The 24,346-nt window shown below is 40.4% G+C and overlaps 1 protein-coding gene across 1 annotated transcript in view; it reads right to left on the reverse strand.

Annotated features, from left to right (window-relative positions):
• Window positions 1–15,156: 15,156 nt before the first annotated feature.
• MND1 (meiotic nuclear divisions 1) overlaps window positions 15,157–24,346 on the reverse strand; it is a 41,250-nt gene continuing 32,060 nt past the window's right edge. The window contains exons 7-8 of the mRNA XM_021530216.2: window positions 17,033–17,077; window positions 15,157–15,394 (exon numbers count right to left, since the gene is read on the reverse strand). Of these exons, the coding sequence (XP_021385891.2) occupies window positions 15,288–15,394; window positions 17,033–17,077 (152 nt within the window). The 3' untranslated portion in view covers window positions 15,157–15,287. The remainder of the gene's footprint in view (window positions 15,395–17,032; window positions 17,078–24,346) is intronic.

The following is a 24,346-nucleotide window of genomic DNA, read 5'->3' on the forward strand; positions in this document are numbered from 1 at the left end:
ATTCCTGCCTTGTCAGGTTTCCCTGGCAAAACCCCCCCGTGCTCTTGATCACCAGGGAAAATTACAAGGAGAGGGAGACCCCCACAAAAATAGCAATGATCTGTGTAAAAACAGCACCTTGTGGATCAAGTCAGCTACAGGATGCCCTTAAGTAGATTGAAAGGACAGTCTGTAGCAAACAGGTATAATAAATACCAGCTTTGTGAAAAAGCCATGATCCCTGAGCAGGTTTAAAAATAAAAGAGTAAAATAGGATTTCACAGCATGGCAAATGCCATTCAGTAATGGCTGGGCACACCTCAGCAGCACTCAGCCATGTCATGTCTCGCAGGCTGCATCTCATGCCTAAGACCACAGTATTTCATTGGGACACAGCTGCAGGCAAAGCTCAATGGGCTGGAAAAGGACATGGTGTGAGCCATGGCAGAGCTGCCATGTGCCTAATTTTCAATTTCAATAGCTGTAGAAGGTTTTAATGGGGGTAAAATGTAGTCTTCTTTAACCTCAGACCTCAGCTCAGCAGCGCCATTTTTCACTACGATTGAAAATAATGAACATAAACTAGTTGGAAGCAGGTAACAGGCATGGGAAATTTGAGCTCAAAGGGTTGAAGCCTGGACAAAGTGTAAAGCAACTGGAATCAGTTTAGTACCACAGCATGTCAGAAGAAAAGCATAGCTGTCAGGAATGCAGCACTTCTACATGCATGCAGATGCTCTTAAGGGAGGAAGATGCACTGATGACATTGAAAAAATATAGCAGAAAAGTAAAGCACGTTTCCAAATACACCCAAATTGGAAACAGTACTGTTAGAAGCTTACTAAAACACAGTCAAATATTGCTATAGCTCTTTTTTTAAGTCCTGAAGTGTTACTATTACAAAAATAAACATGCTGATGAAATATAAGAGAACAGCAATGCCAAACTCCTGGAGAAGTGAATGGCAAATTTGCCAGAGCTGTGCTTCCAAAACTGCCTGCACAGCCCAGGATCCAGTGGTAATGGGTCACAGATGTTTTCCTTCTACAAAAAGAAGTTGAATGTGTTTATTTCTTTCATGGTACCGGCCAGAGGGCAGTTAGGGGAGCAATTGGAAACCTGTGAATTGCAGTTACTTGATTGAATAATCTGTTTGAAAAAAAAGATGTTGCCGTGCAAAATTATCCTGCCCCCTCCACCACCTCCTGCCAGTTTTGACAGCACATAAGAGTTTCACTTCCATCCAAAACTGAGAGGGAAATTTAGGTAACCCAGAACAACGTAATGTGCACAATCTGTGAAGCACCAGGGATTTTTCACGCCACAGACATAAGGTCACCTTCTTTTTTATACGCCCAAAGAATGCAGAGATCTGGTTGCTGCCCAGCTCAGTGCCAGGGCATCAATATGCACACACAAGTCAAGCTCTCCAACTGGAGCCAGGTTCCCTGCCTGCTATGTGAGAGCTGCCATGAGGAGGGATCACCACTGGGCATGCCCTGACTTCTTGGCTTACCTATCTGCAGAAATCCTATGTGGCTGCATCCACAAGTTTCTCACCAAGTACCCTCCTCCAGCACCTAGCTCTTTCCTCCTTTAGGGAAAAGCCACAGTATGACAAAGGAGAAAAGAAATCCCTCCCTGAGGACAAGGGGTGCTATTACAAAGCCTTCCTGACCACCCCAAAGCATTGGCATTCAGCAGAATTCACGTCAGGGGTGGTGTTAATGTGGGATGAGGAGAAGCACTGCCTTGCACCCAGGTTGTGTGGGCAGCGGCGGCATGGGTGACAGGGTGCTTAGAGCAGTACAACTCAAATGACATGAGGAGAAAAAAGCTGATGGTTCCCATACTCAACCCACAGCATGAACAGTCCTTTCTGGATACCTACACCACAGAGCAGTAAAATCCTAGGGAGGAGCAGAGCATCTCATGGCACTTCTGCAATACAAGGCACTGAAATCCTCTCTAGGGGCCCAGCTCCATCACCACTGAAGTCAAGCATCATGTGTAAATGTGGGATGCTTCTTCAGGGGTGGCAGGCATGGGTGCCCAGTTACAGACAAGCTTTCCTCCGAGGCACAAAACAGATATGAAGCCCCACCCTGCTGACCTGGAACTGAGCAGTACCCACAGACAGCTCAGCCAAGGGTGGGGAGGCAATCCTGGGGCAGGAGCCATAAGACTCCCCTCACCTGAAATGCTCTGGTTGCTGAAGGAGTCTCTGCAGAAGCCCTTGTCATGTGGCAGACCCCAGAGCTCCTTGGGGAGAAAGGAGGCCCAGGCTGTCCTGGGCAGAACCAAAAGAGTAATTTTTTTCTCTTATTCCTATAGCCAGGAATCAGCTTAGATATTTACAACTTTCTAACTTTTAAATACTACCTAGAAAAGTACTGCAGAAAAATCAGGAGATTTGGACATTTTGAAGACTTATTTTATTTCCCGGGGAGCAATTTTAGGCTTGTTCGTTTCTTTTCACAGAACATCTGCAATTCCCTGCAACTGTAATTTCTATCATTGTCTTTCTAAAATGACACTTGTACAGCCTCCTTCCAAATAATTGCAGGAACTTTCTGTTCATTAGGGGAGCATATTTTCAATGCACAGGTCTTCACCTCACAGCAGCTCTGCCCTTTCCCCAGGGATGTGCAAACACTCAGCTGCTGTACTGACATCCCAAGGGCTGTGGCCCTTTGCTCACCAGCTATTCCCAGTAGCATGGCTCTCACAGCTGGACAGGAAGCAGTACAGCTCCAGCACAGTCTGCATGAGAAGCCGTGCACATCGTTACCCACAGGAGCTGGATGCCTCATTCTCTGCTTGCTGTGCCAAAAATGTACTCTGCCAGGTGCCTGAAGGCCATGCAGGGTTGCTTTTCCAAGCCTGTTGTGTATGCTGAGTTACATTCAAATGAAATGCAACTATGCTGCTCCTCTGCAGGCCTTGATAAAACATCAGACCTCTGAAAACAATACATGTGCCCTAGGGAATTCATTTTGGTTATTGTAATTAATTATATTTTTATGTCCAAAATCTGTTTAGTTTCCAGCAAGAAATCAGAAAATGGCTAGCATGAAGTATTTCCTTAGATTCTTCCATAACAGCTGTCTGGTGGCTGGATAAATGCACAAGGATATGGACTTTCTTTAGGACACTGAAGACAGCCCTACAAAGAGGTTACCAATAATAAGTAAATGTGTAAAAATAAGTAAATATGTAAAACTGTTAGCCTTTTAACATTCAGAACTCCAGCTTTGCTCTCAGCTTTCTGAAGCATTATTCCTTATGCTGCTGACTGCACACTTGCACTTACATGTTTTCTTATTTTTTTGGCTCAGTGGAGCAAGCAGTCAGCTTTTCCCTCATTCCTGAGGGATATCAGGTTACAACGAATGTTGTTCTGCTATTATATACTTACCCAGTGGTGTACTAAAAATGCATATTTTCCATTTGATTTTTCTCCTTGCCAGAGCCAGGTTTAAGGACACTTTTCTTCTCCCACTTGCTAGGTACTGTTAACAAGCAACTAGCTTATTCCCAGAGGTAAAAAGGCAGGCAACAATACATGCCCTGTTTAACCCCAGCTGGGGATATAGTCCCTGCACCAGTTCATTAAAAGTAAGGAAATTTACAGTGCATCCCTGCAGCTAAACTACTTTTGAGTGTATAAATTTTTGCAGAAGTGGCAGAAAGATGTACGTATGGAGGCTGCCTGGTGAAGGGCCAGCCTCCTGCAGCTGTCTGCACTCCTGCCCTGCCAAAGCACGGCACACGCTCCCACTGCAGGCCCCAGAGGGTCTCAAGTCCCTGCTGGTGGGTGCCATGTCCCCCTCTACCCTGCCCCTGGGCCAGGTGGGAGCAAGCTGGCCAGTGAGAGGCCATGGATGAGCACTGCTGCTGCACCTCTGGGGCACTTTGAGGGCCCTGTCGCTTGCAGATTTGTTCCAGCTTTAAGATCTATTCAGTCATTAAAGCTGAGCAGCAAATTCAAAATAAATACAGCCAGAAATACAGTGCAGGCTTGTTAGAGCTGTGTGCTGGAGCCTGTGGGACAGGGAATTTCCTCACCCACCACTAATATTGCTCAGTTTAGCAGTTCCCAGAAGAATAAAACCAGGATAGAATGCCAGTGGATGGTTTAGCTCCCCACAGGCATTATCCAGCACTGCTCCAGCAGCCTGCACCACCACACAGAGCCCCATATCTCACACAAGGAGAAGCCCAATGCCACAGTGCCAGCATCTGCCCATGTTTTCCCTTTGAGTGCTTCCTGCTATGGAGGGGTGGTTCATCAAACTCACATTCCCAGGTCAAGGTACTGCAAACACATGGGGTTAGCCCTGGTACCTCCTTCTCAGTCTCCAAGCTCTTAATATCCAGGAGCACCTACGTGTGCACTCATCAGTACGATAAAATCCCCAAACTTACCAACTGACTTTTTTTCTGGTCCAAAATTAGGTTAAATACCTTGAATCATAAAGTAGAACTGATGCTAAGAATATTCTTTTACAGATATGCTAGAAACTGGTAGTATAGGAATCTCAAGAGGCAATTTAATCGCTATCATGATTCCCTGAAACACCAAAAGGAGGGATGCAACTGTTTTTCCTACGGCAAAAAAAAAGGGTGAAAGGTTCAGCCTGAAAATACATTTGTGGTCTCGCAATTGCCATGTGTAAAGAGCATGAACTAGAGGATTACAAAGACAGAGAGGGACACTAATTCATACAGATGTATAAGCTTGTTACCACTCAAGCTAGAAATGCTCCTTAAAGGAATTACATTGTCTGTTGGCATATTTTATTTCCTCTTAATTGAGCATATCAAGAAACAGATCACTACCCAATGCAGACTTCTGATTTGGTACCTCACTGCTTGGATTTGTCTGTGGCCATACAATTATGGATGATCAAAATCAATTAAATGTATTCACTAAGTAATTAACTTAGCAACAGTAAAAAAAAAAAAAACACCATAAAAAAGTCCTAGGAGAAAATGTTCTGAAATTATTTATATATTTATTTTAACATGACATACAATAGCAAGGAGGACAGGCTGATATTTCTAAAAGGAAAATTTTTTGTGCAAGTAACCAGAAAAACACAAAGTAAAAAGTTAGAATCTTATATTCCCCCACAATTCATAGTCCTAAGAACCAGAGGTTAGGAGTTTGCAAGGACATACTCTAACTCAACCCACAAAAGGACTCACCTAGTTTTTATGCAACTCATTAGTCTTCAGCTGGAGAGCTGGGCTATCTTCCTTAGCTTTAGCCAAACCTAAGCACCCAATTCTATCCATTTGGGAAAAATTCAAAAGATTTTCTTTATTATACTTAGCATGACAAGCATGTGAAAACAGAGGATGCTTCAGGCTTCTTTTCTCAAGGAAAAGAATGCAAACTCACCTCTAAGTCTCCTAGGAAACACTCCCAATTAAGAAAACATAGGGAAAGCATAATGGATTAAACTTGAAATCTGGTTTATTTCAATTTCTGCTTTTAGTAATTGAAGGTTATGCATACATCTTTCCAAAGCATTAAATGTGGATGAGACTAATTCTCAAACTGGAAAAAGACATGACACTACTGTCAACTCCAAAAACAGTTATTACGGAAAAAACCAAAATCTACTGCTGTTGAGACTTCAAATCCTATCCAATGTATTTTGGGCCCTTGCAGTAGTAAACAAAATTGCATTAATCTAGTTTGCATATTCCTGATGTATTCTAAACCAGGCTCAATTGCTCTTGCAGAAAAGGATGATTTACAATCCTGCTGTCCTTAACAACAGAAAAATGGGGGGGAAAAAACCCTCACAAAATATCCCTTATCTATTTTAATCCATCTGGTAGGGAAGTGTCCATCTGACACTAACTTACAGATTTTTAGGCTCCCAATGATTTAAGTAGAACTTGGTCTCCTGAAAAGCTCTGAGGAGACACAGATGCCCAAATGTCTCACATGGCATTTAGCACAGCTACACTCTGAACCCCCAGGGATGTCCAGGCAGATGTTGAAAAATGCTCAATAACCTGCCTGGGGGCCAGGAGCAAAAGATGCTGCATTGTGCTTAAAGCATGCTAGGAAAACTTCAGTTGAGAAATTGCACTGTGGGGTAAGATCTTTCCCTAAGTTTGCAGGTAAGACTGAGGTATAAGTAAAATGTAATTAATTTCAAGAAAAAAAAACTAGCAAGACTTCTTTATGGTGTTCATGGAAAGATGTGTTCAGGCTGGGGCCTTCCATAGGCCAGGCTGCAATGCAACTGTACTTTAAGTGGCATTTGACTGAAGCACATTTTCCACAAAAGCTATTCAGCCTTGAAGCCACCTGATGCTGCAGAGAGGCTACCTTTCCACACAGCAAGCTAAAGCTAAAGCTGCCTCTTGTGTCTTGTTTTGACACCAAAAGCTGTTTCTGCAGCAAGACATTACAACACAAGAGTTCAAGACTTGTTTGCAGTCTCTGTGTGACTGATCTCTGATCACAGGTTTTCCTCAAGAGAAGCTCCACACTATAGCACAGATCACCGGGCTGTGCCTTGGCATCTGGTGCTCCGGCTAAAGGCATCCTGAGGCTGAGCTGTAAAAACAAGCAATAAAAAGGGAAAGGTGAGAAGCTCGATATCCCACAGCATCCTGAATTACACAGCCTCCCAGAACTGCTGTGGAGAGCACTCCAGCAAAGTTATTCTGTTCTCATAAAAATCAGGTGCAACTCAAGAAGCTTTGGCCAGAAGGTTAAGAGAGAAGCGACATGTCAAGGAATTCTGGAGCACAAACGTCACCGATTTTTATCTCTGAAGCAAAAAGTAATGATTTAAACTCGAAAGGCAGAAAGGAGTGGAGGAAGGAAATTGTAGGGGTGAAGCCTTGAGCACACTTGGTGGAGGTGAATGGAGATAAGAATCCTGATTCCCTAGAGGCAAAACAGGGTTCAAGCGCAAAGTGAATTTTGAGCAGAGGATGCCTAAAAAGGAAATTATTTTCCTCCTTTTCATCAACAGAAAGATTGTTCCAGCGACGGAGTTACCATGGAAACCAATTTTGAGAATAACAAGAAAGCATTTATGGTACAGAGCTTATTTTAAAGGATGGCAAACCATCAGCATCCCATTCCCCTAATGGAACCGATAACCTGACCAGATGACCCACAGAACTAAAATAATACATTTCAAAGCAGCATGGAATGGCAGGGCTAAATGTAAGAGTCACAGCTTCCAGTTGCTGTACTTTGATGACCTTCATAGCTATGAATATGGGGCTCAAAAGCTTCTCCCAGGTTTAGCCAGGCTGTGTGGCACTGCATCTCTCAGCATATGAAAACCAGAGACAGGTGAGCACCTTTTCAAGTTCAGCCTGCAATTCATGCAGGCTGTAATTTTCTTCTGTCATTCAGTTCTACTATGAAGGAACAGAGTGAAAATTCAGTTGTCAAATCCAAAGGCATACAGGACTGGCTGAATCTAGGAGGGCAGCACTCCTGGTGCCTTTACAGTCACCAATTTTGCTTATTCCTGCGGCTGCCACACAGACAAAGCAAACTGAGAAATGCCTGCTACCCAAGGTAGTGCAGGGAGCAGGCTCTCTCTCTTGTTAAAATGCTGACTTCAGAGTAGAAGTCATGAGGCTTTTTTCTCCCACTCATCCACTTCATCTTTGGTCTGCTTTTCATTTACTTTATATTTTACTTTTATTGCTTCTCCTTGCACTATGAAGGCTGAGGGATGGGAGGCTGGCCACAGACTTGAAAAGAGAAATAAATGAACAGCAGCTCTAAAATAAAGGGAATAAGGTTCTACTGGCACTGCCACAAATATTTTTCATGCAAAGCTATCAAGAGCTTTCCAGCTTCCCAGATAGGAGGCTGTTCTGTGCACACAAGCAGCTGAGGAGCAGTATCTCTGCTCACAGCCACCTGCAGCACTGCAGAACAACCTCGCTGCCCCAGCTCCTGGGCCAGCCTCTAACGGCTCAAGCCCAAGATAAGATGACACCTGTCAGGTGGAGCAAAGACAAGAGGCAAACCCCAGGCTTGATGAGAAAATATTTAATCAGATCTAGATGCTTTTTGAAGTACTCAGAAATCAAGCAAACTGTAAGGACTTTAATGCAGAAATGTTTCTTTTTCAAGAAGACGGAGCCTTCTGAGCAGAATCATTCTCCGCTGGCTTCCTGGCAAAACTTCTCTAATAAGCTAAGACGATGTGTCCCACTATCACTGCTGCTGTTCGTACAAGAGGTGACAGAACTGTGCAATTAGCACTGGCATGGTGTATGAAACTAAAGCTTCTGGAATATGTTACCTTGAAAAAAAGAATTCCATGATAAAGTAGACAGTAGCCTGACATCAAAGCGTTCCTTTCAGTAATTCCGTAGTACACCTGCAAGCCTGGCCCTCAGAATTTTTTTTTTAATTTAACTGTAAATTATTGCTTGCACTATTGCATACTAGTTTATGATGCGAAAGCACCTATATTAGAGTACGACTATTGACCACTCACTTGCCAAGATAAGCATTTGTTAGGGTAAATTTGTCAAAAATAAAGCGGTCTAGAAGGGCAGAGAGGGGAACTACCATCATAGATCTTACTTGTGCTTTTTAAGCAGTGAACCTTACCCCCTCTCGCCCTATTTCAGGATAGAGACATGCCAGGCAATAACAGTAACAGTAAAAAGCCAAAAAACCTTTGCAAAAACTCACTGCGATTGTTTTTTCTATCTGATCCCTATCAAAAGCTGGATGATGCAGCTGGGGAGTTGGTATAGAAAATCAAGTCAGAAATCAACACTTTTCATTTATGGTTTTCTGATTTGGGAAGTTAGTTCAAACCAGAGGTCAGACAATGCCCACTCTGTTGGCTCAAGACTGACAAGGGAAAAGTCTAAAAAGAACCAAAAATTTAGACATTAAATTTTCTTTTTTCATTTCTCCATGTTCCTATCCAGTTATCAGTCAAATTTGCATAGCAGTAAAGGCTACTTAATAGAAAATTCTCTTAGTTCCAGTGTAAGCATTGAAGAAAGAACAAGCATGAAAACCAGAACCCCAAAATGCAGATTTTAGATCATGCCTACTTGAAAGAGTGAAGACATATCTCCTACCCAGACATGCACGGTTCTCTTAGGTTTGTACAGTTCTCTAATGATTTAAACAGTTTATGACAAGAAAAGGGCTCCTAGATTTTATTTTGTTGAACAAAAAGACAGCTTCAACAATGTGAGATCCAATTTTGAACATAACATTTTAAATTTTGAAGTTTTGGTTGTGAATCTGTTTTCATTTTTACCACCTCCAATCTAAGGTAACTTCTATAAGCAGCTTGAAAGTACCAGAAAAAGCTGATGAATTGCAAAGATGGATTTGAAGCTGCTTTGTTTGAAAAAAAAAAAAAAAATTACTCATTCGCTGAGCCTCTGGATGGTAGTTACACCAAAAATGGAACACATCATCCAGGCTTCCTGCCTTTCACCAGATGATACAGAGACTGGTGTTCTGGAGTTCTTGGTACAACTTCCTTATGTTATTTTTTTACATATCCTCTTCAGGCAGGTACAGCATCAGTAGTCACTGGAATAACAAACAGGCTACAGAGCCTCGATTTTTGATTTTTAAATCACTCATCTCAGGAGCTGACTGACTTTTAAAAGCCTAGTGAAAAGGATGTTGCCTAGAATATATTTCAGGAGAAAAAAAAAGCCTGCAGAAGAATATAGTTTATTATGATGATTAATTATGTCCATGCAAAAAAAACCAAAATCAAAAAGCATTAATGCCATTGGGAGTATGTCTTTGAGTAAGAACAGCATAACAAGGAAAAAAAATATGATTCAATAGATAATTAATTTTTTTCTGAGAAACTGAAAACAAAGTATGAAAACTTGACTTTTTAGCTTCCTTCAAAAATCTTCCAGAATGCTAGGAATCAGCCAGAGGCATTATTTTGCATGGCTAGTAATGATAATGCAAGAAAGCATGTGATTGACTTTTTTACTCCCCTTTTTTTTCTTAGCAGGAAGAGAAAGAAAGAAAGCATTATAATTTTTCTCATTGTAGACTGCAAAAAATGAGGATTTTTTTTTTCTTTTCTTTTTTTTTTTTTTTCATCTCAACATAAAAATCCCATCTCCAAAATGCCAGTGAGGTGGGTGCAGCCTGAAGGAAGGTGATATGATCAAAGGTGTCCAGGTAGAGTGGGATCCCTGTAAGACACAGCTTCAATATGCAGATGGTAATTCAGGCCTTTTTCTATTCAAACACAACCTCTTCAATCACTGGTTTTCTCTAGAAGTTGTAATTTTAAATAGCTTTTCCTTTTGCTGCTTCAGCAGCAGCAGCACAGCAGAAGTTAATAATCTCACCTGGAAAAAGGTGGCCCCTGGATGGGTTACAGGATTTACTTTAGCACTGGTTGCCAGTCCAGTAAGGTTTTTTTAAACAAAGCTGGAGTATATTTTAAAATTAAATTTTTCATAGGGAAAGGCTCATCCTTTCTCAGCATAACTTGGGTTTTCATCAAATACTGGAAACAGAAAATTGCCCAGCAGGTTTTGCTTAAAAACTGTTCCTTATAAACACTTCAGCAGGAACTTTTTTTTGTAAGGAAAATTTTTCTAACTAGGTTAGGTGCGACCACCACATAGCATAAAAACTGTTCATTCACTTGTGAGGCGTTATAAAAGAGTCTGAAGTGACACTGAGAAGTTCAGTGGTGCTTGTGGTGGTGTTCACAGATCCTTCTGCTCCCTGGTCTTCTTGACATGCAACCTTCTGTGCATACAGTTTAAAGAGACGAGTCTAACACAGAGAGAGATGCTTCCCTTCCCGTGTGCCTGTGCACTGGAAGGTGTGTGCTGACAGCAGTGTCAGCAGGAGGAGGAGGAAGACAGACAACCATCTGTACAGACTGCAGTGCTTCGCTTGCTCAGCCTACGTGCTTGCCACAAGCAGATCTGAAAGGGAAATGACAGTGGAGGGGTGGAAAATATAAATGGGACAAGGAGAAAAAGAAGCTGAGGAGGCAGAGTCCTTAGGCACAAGAATATTTACACAGGAACTGTGTCTAGCTGGCAGTTCCCTACTGCCATCATGGAAGAACCCAATCATGTGTGACACCGAGGTTAGTTGAGGACTTCACTTGTTGAAGTCACCTGTTCCTTCCCACTGAAAGGATGCACACAACAATCCCATCTCAGGCCCAGCAATGCTGCCAGACCCTCATGTAATGTTCCATCACCATCTTTCCTCCCTCCTCCCACCCCCAGCATGCTCTACACCTTCTCAGGTCCCAAAAGTGGTAGGTGGGAAAGGGAAAGCCTGTATTTATCAGGCAGGCAGCCAAACAGAAGAGATAAATTATGAGTTTGTACCAGGGCCCCTCAGAGTAAACTTAGCTGAAATCACTGGCTAACTTAAGAACAGTGGGAGGGAAAAGGAGAAGATAAATGACAGAAATATACGATCATACAAACCTTACCTCTAAAAAGAAACAAGGTGAATATAAGCACCAACCAGATCACCTGACTGGTGGAAACATGCCTGGGTAACGGAAGGACTCTCTAAGGAGCTCTTGCATTGAAGTTCTTTAGTCACCATCACAAACTGGGTTTCTTTTCCCCTCATTCTCCCAAGAAGTTTCAGTTCTACCTGTCACATGATTGCAGCATCACTGTGCCATTTGTGTCAGAGCCCGGATTTTCCCTTTTAATACATCCCCGAACAGCCATGACATTTTACATGATGCATTAATGAAAGGCTTAGCAACTGACTTGTGTCAAAACCTAAACCTTTGTGACTGTTAAGATTTAACACTCTGCAAGTACCGTAAATAGAGTCCTAGAGCTGATGCTCGGTGTTGTAGAGAGCATGCGGATGGCAAGATAAAAGACAAGGACGAATGGAATGAAAGGGCAGATACAATCAGCACATTTCTTTAAATATATAAGGTTTCCTAGTAGATCAAGTAGACATAAATATTTTCTCCTGCATAATTCACTGTGGCAAATCAACACCAGTCCCAAAGAGCAGGCCTATCCAACACCTCAGCCTAGCACTGTAAAAATAAACTACTCACAGGATTTTGAAAAGCTGAACCTGATACTGTTCCTGGTACTGTTCAGAGCTACAGACTCCTGTTAAAAGCAGGTCTGATTTTCACCCATTGCACTAGTAACTGTTTTAATTATAAACCCGAATTGTAGCAATGGCTTGGCCTCCTGACTTAGCTGTAACAGTTGAAAACATTTACCTTACATGGGCAAAAAAACCTATAGGGCACAAGAAAGAAAAAGAGGAAGACATAGACATAAAATAGCTGTGACATAACCACAAGAATAACAGTAGAAGTAAGCACTTAAACTAGTGTTTTCTTGCTAGATTCTTTAGAAACAGTTCAGATTCTTTCTCAAGAAAACTCTGAAAATACAAATTGGGACAATAAATCAGCTTGAGTGTTTTCATTTTTGCTAAGAGCAAAAAATTCTCAGAAAGAAAATTAATTTTAACTGTTACTGACTTTTAACTCAGCAGAAGAAGAAAGTCCCAGCTTCTCCTAAAAACTAAAGTGAACACACATCTCAAACCACACAATCCTACATGGTTTCATATTGTGGGATTTAACAGTCTGCTGCATATCTTTTTAAGAAGAAAAGCTTCCAAAAGTGAGCAGATGCAGCAGGCTCAAAGTATCTTGGAATATGCAAGATACACAAATTGTCTCTTTTTCTCTCAGAAAGGATCTGGCTTTGCTTGTCCTGTTGAAATTCACCTGTGCTAAAAATCCAGAATAACAAAGAAGTAGCACAAAATAAATCTATTCCACTAGAGGAGTAAGAATCAGTTTCTGGTAGTGCATTACCTCTTCCATTCTTTTCTTCAGCTGAATAATTCCTGTTCTGACTGTTCTAAAATTGTGTCATTAGAGAACCAGACATATTCTCCCTCCAGGTTTGCTAACCAACACCAAGAGAGAGAACAGAAAATAAAGTACAATGGTATGTATATGTCTGTTCTGTACCTGCAAAACAAACCCAAAACTCTAGAGAAAATTACATTGCTAGAAATCCCCTGCAGTTGAACTACCTAAGTTTGGTGTCCAAAGCATAATGGCTGTGTTTGACATTTTAAAGCCAGCTCATTCTGGCTGACTGTACTATCTCTGGGCAAATCTACCTCAAATACAGTTATTTAGATGGTATTTGTTATATTTAAAGGTTTTACTACAGTCCACAATGCCTCTACCCTACAGACAGGAAGCCACAACATTGCAGCTAAACTTACATAGTTGGTCATCTTCGTTTCCCTCTTGAATTTGGAAAGTAGCCAAAGCAGTAAAGTGAGTAAGAAACCCTCATCCCCACAGGTACCAGAGGAAGTCTTGGTGCACGAGCTGCTACGGATCATATATTACCTGAGGCTCCTTGACAAGGAGAAGGTCAGCCACATGAAAGTGATTCTAACAGGCAAAAAACATGAGTAAGTTAATGCACTCAACCTCCTTCATACAAACAAGTCTTTTGAGACGTCATCATCATCTCTACTGTATGGCAGTTATGTGCTCTTATCAGATGTGCCAAGGAGCTTCTCACACCTGTTAGGTGGCACTAAATAGTCGCTCTAAGTGTTTAGCAAAACCAAAAAAAGACTCAAGAAAAATCTCCTAAAAAGAACCAAAATAGCCTGCCTCTTTACAGTTTCACGGCACAAAATTCAAGAGCAACCCAATCACCCAAGCTACAAGCGCATCGGTAGTTTGGTTTGGCACCACAGGGAGCTTTGCTGCACAGCACCCCTTTCCTGGGGCAAAAGCCAGGCCCGCTCAGGAACACTCCAACACTGCACTCAGCTCAGCACCACCTACTTCCCTTACGCCTTCACCACTCAGCAGCTGTACTCAGTGTTCAGTATTGGACAAATTAGGAATAAAGTCCTTCCAAACACATAAAAGGGAACATCTCCGTTGCAATTTTAAGCATAATGACATCTTCCTATGTGACGAGCATCCCATACATTTTCCTTAGGCAATGGATAGCTTGCTATGCTATCTCTATGAGATGAAATCTTCCACCTGTTATCTTCCCAGTAACTTTGCTGTCTTCATAGACATGAGATGGCAATAGCCAGGAGCATACCTGAAATCCTTGGATTTTAACATGTGCTGAACTGCTAGGAAACTTTTTAATTGGAAAGGTCACAGGAGACAGATTTCTGAGCACATTTCCAGATGAATGCCACATTTTCAGCAATGCTCTCTCATCAAATGTTACATAAAAGGCAAACAGACACTTCTCAGTGACAGCTTGCAGCAGGCCCACCTGCCTCCTAAAGGTAAAGCTTAAATCCTCCAGAGCTGTACAGTAGAAATGCCATCTTGCAATCCACAGCTGTGGAAGGTGAACACGAGTCTCCACTGTCCACTTCTCTTGCTGCACTGTTCAGAACTAGAAACCAGAAGCTGATACAAAGTGAGGTGCTTTCAGAATCTTCACCAAAAAATTGAGGTGCTCATAATCTGTTATTATTTTGGATGGCTGTGCTTTTAACCTAAAATTGAAAAATGTGCATAAACCCAAGAATGCTCAGTTTTTAACAGTAAATTGAATTCAGTCCCTCACATCCCAGATAAACATCCTAAATCTTGGTGCACAGTGGTGTGAAGGGATTGGTGCTCTTTGCTCCATCTTCTATGCAGATACACTCTTGACCAGATCAGCTCTCTCAGTGTCAAATCCAATACATTTTCTGGAACAGATTCAGCTCTGTTGAACTAGTGTTTTCCAACAACAAATATAATTTTGTCAGTAAACTTACAAGCAGTTCTGGCAACACAATAAAAAATTACCCGAAACCAGACCTCAGCCTTTCTACTCAGCTCCTTACTGCCTCACTGTTTTCCATTAAAAGATTATCCTCTTTTCTATTTCACTGGTGAGATAAGGGGAAAATTCATCCTTCTCCATATTGTTCCCAATTATTCCCACTCCAAAGCCTTAAACACGTTTAAACATAAATCCCTAGAGCTTCTAGCTCAGTTAAGCAAAGGAAGAGTTAAATCCAGTCTCAAGACTTTGTAGTAATTATTCCCTATAACTTCTATCCATGCTAAATCTGTCTAACAGAAGAAACCAAGAGATTTACTATCTACAGAGTACAAGAAAAAACACAGCAAAAAATATTTTTAGTATTTTATTAACCTTAACAAAACCAGCAAATTAAAGGATGGTCACCTGTTTGGAAAGGATTCACATTTTAATGGCAGCTATGAATATGTAACAAACTATGCACAACTGTGTCAGCCATCAACTGAACACTAATCAATGTAATCCAAATCTTCTGGGATTCCAAAACCTTTATCTATTCTGCTCTCTTCAAATCCAAATTTACGCTTGGCCCAGGACTTTATTGAAAAGATGTTATCTGTAAACAGAATGAAAAACATTCATTTTGAGTATTTAGGAAAGCATGATTTATAGTCTTGGCTACAACAAAATCCTTCCATTTGCAGTGTCTCTTGTGTGTATGAAAAGGTACATAGTGGGGAACATCATTATCAAGTAGATTTAGAACAGAAAACATGAGGCTTTTGTTAATAACCTCCAAAAAAGAGGAAATAATTTACTTAGTGCTGAATAAAAATTTATTATTTTTGTCTTTTCTTGCTCCTCTTTTACAAGGAGACTGAAAGCTACAATTACAGCATAAGCTTGCTATAGTGATGAGGTAAGTGTGAATATGCATAGTAAGTATTTTATAGATCCTTCTTCAACTAGACATCTACTATGTGACTGTCTACAGCTATAAAAATTTGATTTAAATTTACTGTAAGTTCCTTTCTAGTCCTGCATGTTTCTTCAGACACTGTATTTTTTGGAAGTTTAAAAAAAAGACATTAAATAAGCTTTATTTTACTCAGCACTTCTCTTTTAGCATCACAGTAGTTTAACATATACATTTTGTTCAATTTAACAAGGTTTTTCACTGCAGCATTTACTGAAACTCATTACATCATTTTTAACACCCATAAATTGCAGCATTCCTTAGGAGAGGAAGTGTTCCCTGTCTCTGCACAGCTTAGAGATAGTTTTCTTTTCTTTAACTATCACACATTTGGTTTTAAAACTGTCTCTTCAAAAGAAAAATATGGTGCAGCATATAACCAAATTGTCTAATTAAATAGCAAAGTACTTTCTACTGGCTGAGACACAGTTCCTTTACCTCATTTGAGGCCTTGAGAAGAGCCTGTCACCAACAGCAGAAAGCCCTGACAACTCTCAGAAGACATAATTTTATTTCCCCATATGCAGTAAACAACCCAGATATAAAAAAATAGTCCAAAGACTAAGACAGCGATATCCTGCTACACTTGGCACAACCAATGATAGCAAGTGGTCCATCAGTAAGAGATCTACTCTAGACAAAAAATTATAAACAATATTCCAAATAATTGTAAAAAAACATAAGGACATAAAAATTGTTTGCTTTGTAAAAAGGAAATGAATACAGCAAAGCTAAGCAACAATAAAAAATTGAGTTAAATTTCCTCACGAATGTCATCACAGTAACATTCCTTAAAACTATGCATCATTTTACCTGTCAAAACTGATCAATTAGTTTGAGAAATACCTACTTTGTATCAGCATCCATCACATGGTAGCAGCAATAAGATTCCACAAAACATTTTACTGTTTAGAAAGAAATGAACATTCAGAAAAGAATTCAACTTTCTGAATATCTGGGCATGACCATTTCCAATCTTTATTGTTTTCCTCATCTTAAGAGATTTCAACACATCCAAGGAAACAAGTTGCAGGATTTAACACAGTGTACAAGACAGGACCAGAAGGACAAATCTGTTATGGCTTATGAAGTATATTCAGTAACTAAATTGAGAAGATGTATTCTTTTTGTTGAATCATAATAGTCTTATATGTAAAATAAATTTCTTTATGTTTTTCAAGTAAGGACTATCCTACATCAAATCCTGATCAAATTTAAAGCTCTTAACACTGAGTAGTGAAACTGCTCTAGTGTGAAGCTGTGTACTGCAATACACACCAGTCCATCTGTTGGCTGCCTCCTTGGCCACTTGGTTTGTTTGGCCTGAAACAGAGAAAAACACCACCACCAACAAAAGCATACATCACAGTAAAATCATAACATAATTTCAAAGCACAGAGATTAAATTTTTGTTGATATCATTTTTATGGAACCACACAATAAGGAAGTTATTCTATTGCTTCTAAACACTTGTTTTACACTTTTAAGGTTCCAGCAAGCACAAAGCTAAGTTAAAGAAAAAGAGAAGCAAAGAGCATAAAAAATACATACGAACAACTATAATTTTTTAAAGCGTATTTTAAAATAAAATAACCCCAGTTTGGCTTGCCAATGGGCTTAATTGTCCTCACCAAGATTGCAACTGGATACATGGCCTGAAGATACCAGATGCAACAGAGATGGAAAATATTTCATAATCCTCTCTATACATAAGTAAACCATCACATGGGTATGCATGACTCTATATAGATAAGGAAAATGACAAGGCAGCAGTCTATCATATCAATCCAAAAGTTTATCATAAAGCTCTGGAATGTCTACATAGCTTTGGGAACTCCCTCAATGAAATTAAGACAAAATAATATTTCTGGCTATTAAACTTAGCTTATGTCCCTTAACACATTCCAGAACTAATCACATAATAGCAAATTACTGTTACTACAAGGAGGTTTTGTACAGTTTCCATGAGGCAAAACAATAAAGAAGAATTCCTCTTAGATCACCTTGCTCCCATTAAAGTAAGTACTGAATCGAATCAAGCTGGTTAGGTTGTAACGTGGGAATTTACCAGAATCATTCTGGCTCTCACGCCAACGTGTAACTTAGTTATTCCCAGTCAGTCTTGTTAGTACTCGCATGATAACACTCATTTGAATGGTCAGCATGAAACTTGTCTCCAGAGTACTGATATATGAATACATGATCAGGTACCCACTGTTATATACATTAAACTTTAAGCAAAATCAAATTATGTTGAAAAAGCATCTGCTAGCACACAGGAAGGGAAGTACTCATTATTCCAACCATAATACTCCAACTGAAATGAAAAATGTTTACATTGGAGTAATATACTATTTCAAAAACAATACAGTTTCTAAAATTGGCCACAATTATAAAGTTTGAGCACAGCATGAAGAAAAGCAAAAAAGATTAACAAAAAATGAGTGGGAGAGAAAATGGCATTTTTGCTTGCATGCATGCATCAGAAATTCAAGTTGTTCCTAGCCTGAGAGAAATATTTTTTATTTTCTTTGCTGAGTGCTTGTTGCCATCCTCACTTGTTCAGTTCCACAACAAACTTGCAGCTAATGGCATTTGGGACAGTACCTAACCTAACCCTACTTAAAGCAAGTCTGCAGAGTAAGAGCTTCTACTCATCAAGACTTTGTGTGTGCGACACATGACACTCCTCTCAGCATTTTTCTAAAATTCTACCATAAAACTTGACAGCTGTATTTGAAGTAATGAATTTGAAGTGAAGTGGAGGAAACTGGAATGGCATTAAACTCCATGGATCCAGAGTTGTGAGGTGACAGCATCCTGGTGGTGGGTGAGCCAACCTATTCCACGGCACCTATGAGGTCTCAGCAGAAAGCTCAGCTTTCCTGGAAGCAGCTGAGTTGACCACCACAACACAGTGGCAGCATGGAGTCCTGACACCTGCAAACACTGCTCATGTGCGCTAAAATATACATACGTGATCACATGTTCTGAAAATGTGACTTCACACCTATGTCAAAGAAAAGGCTGAGGTGACAACAGACATAGGCTGGACAACAAGTTAGAATGGCAGTCACTGCCTATAACCAAGTTGGGGCTAGAAATGAAAACATGGTAGTGAGAGCAGGAAGCTATAATGGGGAAATACAGACAGACGCACAGACAGATAGAAAGATAATCCCCAGTTTCTCATGGCTACAGGTGAATATTTTGCTATCTGAAGACAAGGTTTAAGTCCCTTGGGATCAGTCTTAAGTTTTGCCTATGATTCCACTGCATGATCTTGTGTGTCTGCTGAAACAAATGCCATGCCTGGAAGAGGAACAAGAGACAGGCTTTGATAGTTATGAATCTTCATCTCCTGAAGACACCAGCCACACCTGCATCATGGCCAGAACCTTCCAGAGACCTCCAACTCCATCACAAGAACTGACAGAAATGACAAAATATGCACCTTCACTGCTTTGTGGAACTCTTTTATAGTTGCTTGTTGGGACTTTCATTGGTTGCATCATCTGTATATATACATGCACTGAGGATGAGGGAAAATAGGAATAGTAAAGAAAACAACCTCCAGACACACCTACTTTATGTATGGGTGTAGCCAACTCAAAGTCATGCTACTTCTGACTGCCTGTTCTCTAGCTCCAGGGGATCACACAGCCAGGTTGGTTTTCAGACTACACTGAAAGGGAAGCTGAAGATCTAAAGACAGCAACAGCATGAGAACTCAAAAATGCAGACTCCAAAGCAGAATCAGGACACCAACTGTGTGAAGCTGTAAAAAGGAGAAACTCAAACACAGCACTAAGGGCAACTGGCTAATTGCCAAAACCAACACAACCACGGTGTCCCCAGCTTGGCTGGAGTCCTTCTGATCCTCCTACTCACCAGAGCTGCTCTAACTGAACTTGATTTTTGGCAGCTACTAAATAGTGCTCCAGTACTGGATCTGCACGAGACAATGAAAGGCCAAATATGCAGTAGAGGTGAGGAACAGGGGAGGCAACATTTTCTACATGCTTCCAGATGTTCTCATTATCATTAGGCTCTAGTTACAGTCTGTATCTATACATCTGCATACAGGATGACAATGTATGTGATTGCTGTCCTGAAGCTGTCTGGAGCCATTTGTACTGGACATTACATATTTATTTCTCCTATCTATGTGACAATGAATCAATAGACTTTCCCACTCTCATGTCTGCAGGATACAAGTCATTTATTTGGCTGAGGCACATACTTCTATCCTCTGCTGCCTAATTTCAGGCACATTTGGCATTTTCTAAGAACGAAAATGGAAGCTTGCATTTTTGTCTCCAAAACTGAACAAAAGCAACCACTCTATGTACAGTAATGCCAGGCCCAGGAGCAGTAAGACTCAAAATGCTGGTCTGTTATGTCAGCAAAACACAGCTGGAAATATGCCCGAAAGAGTGAAAGGCTACAGGACAGAGAGTTATTTTGACTAGTCCTCATGAAAGTTTTTTTTCCCCCTCAACCCCAAGTATCTCTGGAGAACTGCAGTGTACTCAAAAAGCCCAGATTCTGGGAGGTGAACCACTATCCCAAGCATCTGGGATTGTCCTTATCACAGGGACAATCCCCTCTATCCCCACAGAGGAAAGCAAAGGTATGGAAAGGAAGGTCTAGCCACTGTGAACGAGGGTGGGTTGGAAACATGCTTTTCAATGCAGGTAAGTGGCATTCTACCAGTGACCTGCAGGTATTTTGGAGCAAGCCAGGAGACAGAGGTGACAAAAGGGCATGTGGCAGCTGTCAGAAGTGCACCAAGAAGCTTCTAAAGCAAATGGACAGCACCTGGTGAGGAGTCAAGACCAGCAGCACAGAATGTCAGCACAGCAGTGCTTCTAACAAATCTCAACAGGCATTATATATTGACTCAAGTCACTGTAAGGCCACAATGTCCTGATCTCGAGTCACTGTAAGGCTACAATGTTTCTGATCTGTCTCAGGAAGCCCCTACAGTCCTTCCCAGCATACTGTAGAATGACAACCTCCTCTTTCTTCTTCCCTCAGATTCTCTCACTTTTTTCACTGGAAGGGGGAGATGGTGGAAATAAAAAATCCTATTTTCATTCCAAAGCCAAAAGCTGTAGAAGTCTCAAATATTTCCATGTGGCAAAAATCAATTGTGATAGCAATAACCACCACCATCTCCTCAGAAACATTTTCCAAATGTACTTTAGGTTCTTCCTAAAACCTTTTTAAATCTCGTACATATCATTAAGGGAACACTAAGGAGACAGTCATGGAACAGTACTCAAATTCAGACTGTAAAGGCAACGTATTATAGTTCTAGTGGCTGTAGTAAAAGAAACAAAACAACAACAAACAAATGGCCAGAACCAGCTCACAACTACCTGAGCTGGTAGAAATTAACAAAGAGCTTTACCTTTCTTTGATCTCCTAGATCCTACTCTGGCATTTTCTGGATAACTTTAAGGACTTCTAGGTCCAGGAACCTATACTTCCCTAGAATAACAAAAGCTAATTATATTTATAAAGCTTACACACTTTGGTACCAATTTTGACCTACCACAAGAAAATGCCACAAGAAAATTGTATGGACTTCCTTACTTAAAAGGCACCTGACTGCAGTGGGAATTAGCACCTTACCATGGAGAGAGTCACCCATCAGCCTGTAGGGTGTTAGCAGATACATGCAAAATACAACTGCAGTCTTCAGCATGTGGGCAAGGGAGTAATTTTACAGCATGGATCACAATTCCTCTTCATGAAACACAGGGAACAGCTGCAACTGTTCTCAGGGACCAGGGAGGATTACTAGCCCAAAGATTCCCAATCTCTCTTGTGAAACTGGTCAGGGTAAATTAAGTGCATTAAGTGGATTTGAATTCCTGTAATAAATATGCATTCACTTAGACTGAATTCAAAGATGAAAAATGGCAACTACCATAGGAACTGTGTGTGAACTTGAACCTCCCATGACTCTGGATAACCCTCTGCAGAAGGCAGTGGATAATCATTCTCCTGCACATGGGTTGCCCTTACTTTCCAGACGTTACCTTGTCATCATGACAGTGACACACTTGTTTTTCTACTTCTCCTGGGGCAGCATCACTATAACATCCTGTGACACAGTTTCCAAATTTTTTCCCACTAATGAAAACATCTCATGAAAATAAAGATTCCATCTCCAAAGGCCAGGGTAGAAGGTGAGCATAGAAATTATGCACTTGTTATCCATAGAAAGTACAAAAGGTTATTGCCTAGTATTTCCTACCCACAAGTCCATTTACAAACTGACACCACAGACTCTGATCAAGAGCCTGTGGCTTGCTACTGGAGACTATTTATGGAAATGATGTGATGAAGTGGCTTCTTAAGGTCCATATTTGAGTATCCTTAAGAATGAGTAATCTACAACACTGTCAACAGGCTGAATTGCAATGTGGCAAGAAGAGCTTTACAAGAAGCTTTTGTAACCCTGTACCAGGCAGATATCCCCACACTACTGGAAATCTTTATCCTCCCTCATGCTTCCCAAAGAGGCATTTCCTCTTATAAACAGAATAAAGAGCATAGAAAAGTGATAGCACATCAGAATTCTGTCAACTCCTTTGAATCTAAAATAACACATCACTCTTCCCCCATACTCCAGTATCCTCCACAACACTTTTCCTCATGATATTAATCGACAGGTCACAATGCTTCAGAGTTCATGACTAAATTCAAGTAAATGTGTAAATATGATTTCTCATTTAAATGGCATCACAAACTCAACACAACTTTTTATATTGACTTATTTTAGACTCTGAATCAAGTTTCAGCACTACAAGAAAAGCCACCGACAGTTATGAATGCTACCTACTGATCTACAACTATTCTGAAAAGCACAGAACTCAATATAAGCTATTTGAGATAGAAAAATACTGAAGAATATAGACATACAAATTAACTAAATCAGCATCTCTGCTGCAACATCAGTGTATATATGCTTGAAAATGAACCTGCAAATAGTTACCACAGTGCCAGTCTTGTCTACCTGGTGACACATAGCAATACACAGTAAAGCTACTAAGAAGGTGATCCACATTGCTGAGAATATGCTTTTAAAGGGTCTGCAATCTCTGTCAGTGTGTTTGAAAAAAGTGTCAAGTCTCATCAGCAAAAACTCCCTCTGTCCTGTATGAAAAAGTCACACTGTCAAATTTCATCATTCCATACACAGGGTCTCCTTGAAAAATGTCCAACAGAATTTGCCAGAATTGCTACCAAAAAATTCCTCTATGCAAGATACGTTCTTGCACTTAAGTTTACTTGATTCATGTACCTACAGAAAAAGACCATTTACCTTTCAGGTGTTGTACTTGAAAACCCACACTGAAATCTTAGTTGAATAACTAAAAGATATCAATTTTCATCCAAAGAGCAGAGGGAAGCAAAAAGCTTGCAAAACAGAAACAAGCACACAACTTGATTCAGGGCTCCCTGACACCACTCTGTTTTTCTTCTACTGGACAACTCTTCCTTCCCCATTCCATTCACTAATAAATGCTGCACCTTCAGCACAGCTAAAGGAACTTGCACACTTCTGAGCTGCTGAACTGTATTATATATGCATGTAGGATGTCCAACACTGGCACTGTGTTACAGCTGAAGCCATGCTAAAGCCTTTAGTGCCTTGAGCAGAAAGACTATTTCATACATCTCATTCGTATCTTAGTATGGGAGTTTTTCTTGGCACAACAAAAATTCTTATATTCAACCTGAAAACTACTATATCTCTGACATCTTTTTTCAAATCCTTCCCCCTTAACCAACAGCCTCAGATAATTTGTGTAGCACAATATCCTTGACTAGAGGTAACACTCTTGCACTTGCCACTACTGAGTTCTAGCCAGTGTTTATTAGACCATATTTGCAATTGTCATGATAATTTTGAAATCACACTGCCTTTTGTCCACACACTCTCTCCTAGTGTCATCATATGCAAATATAAAAGAGCATCTTCTGTTGTGTTATCCAGCTTATTAATATAAACACTGAGCAGATGCACATATATGACAGACCATGTTACAGAGCTTCATCAATTCCACCTCCCTTTCTGATACTAAATTGCTCACAAATTATAAGGTAGTTTGAGATTTCACACTACTGCTGTTTCATCAGGATTGTATCTGCCTACTTTCTGTAAAAGAGTGTAATGCAAAACTGAATCAAAACACCAAAACCAAGCTTCCCTCAATTTACAAAGATCTCATACAGTGGCAGAAAGAAAACCTCTGTGTTGTTCTAGGTGTTTCCAAATTGGTTTTCTGTTCTGAATTTTTCTCTGATACCTTGCTCTTTTCAATGAAACTAGCTCATATGATATTAAAGTGAGAAGGGAAGAAAAACAATTGGAAATATTGTTATACACACCAACATTGGTCTTGCACTTACACAACCTACGCTGCAAAATCTTCAGTTAAATAGCACAGAACAAGGTATCTATATTAGGAATATACAATCATAATCCAGATAAACCCATAATGAAAATGTAACATACTATCCCATAAAATATGGGAGATAGATTAACATAAAAGGTTAGCAATACATTTTTTT

Source organism: Lonchura striata, chromosome 4 (genome assembly GCF_046129695.1).
Source record: "Lonchura striata isolate bLonStr1 chromosome 4, bLonStr1.mat, whole genome shotgun sequence".
NCBI lineage: Eukaryota > Metazoa > Chordata > Aves > Passeriformes > Estrildidae > Lonchura > Lonchura striata.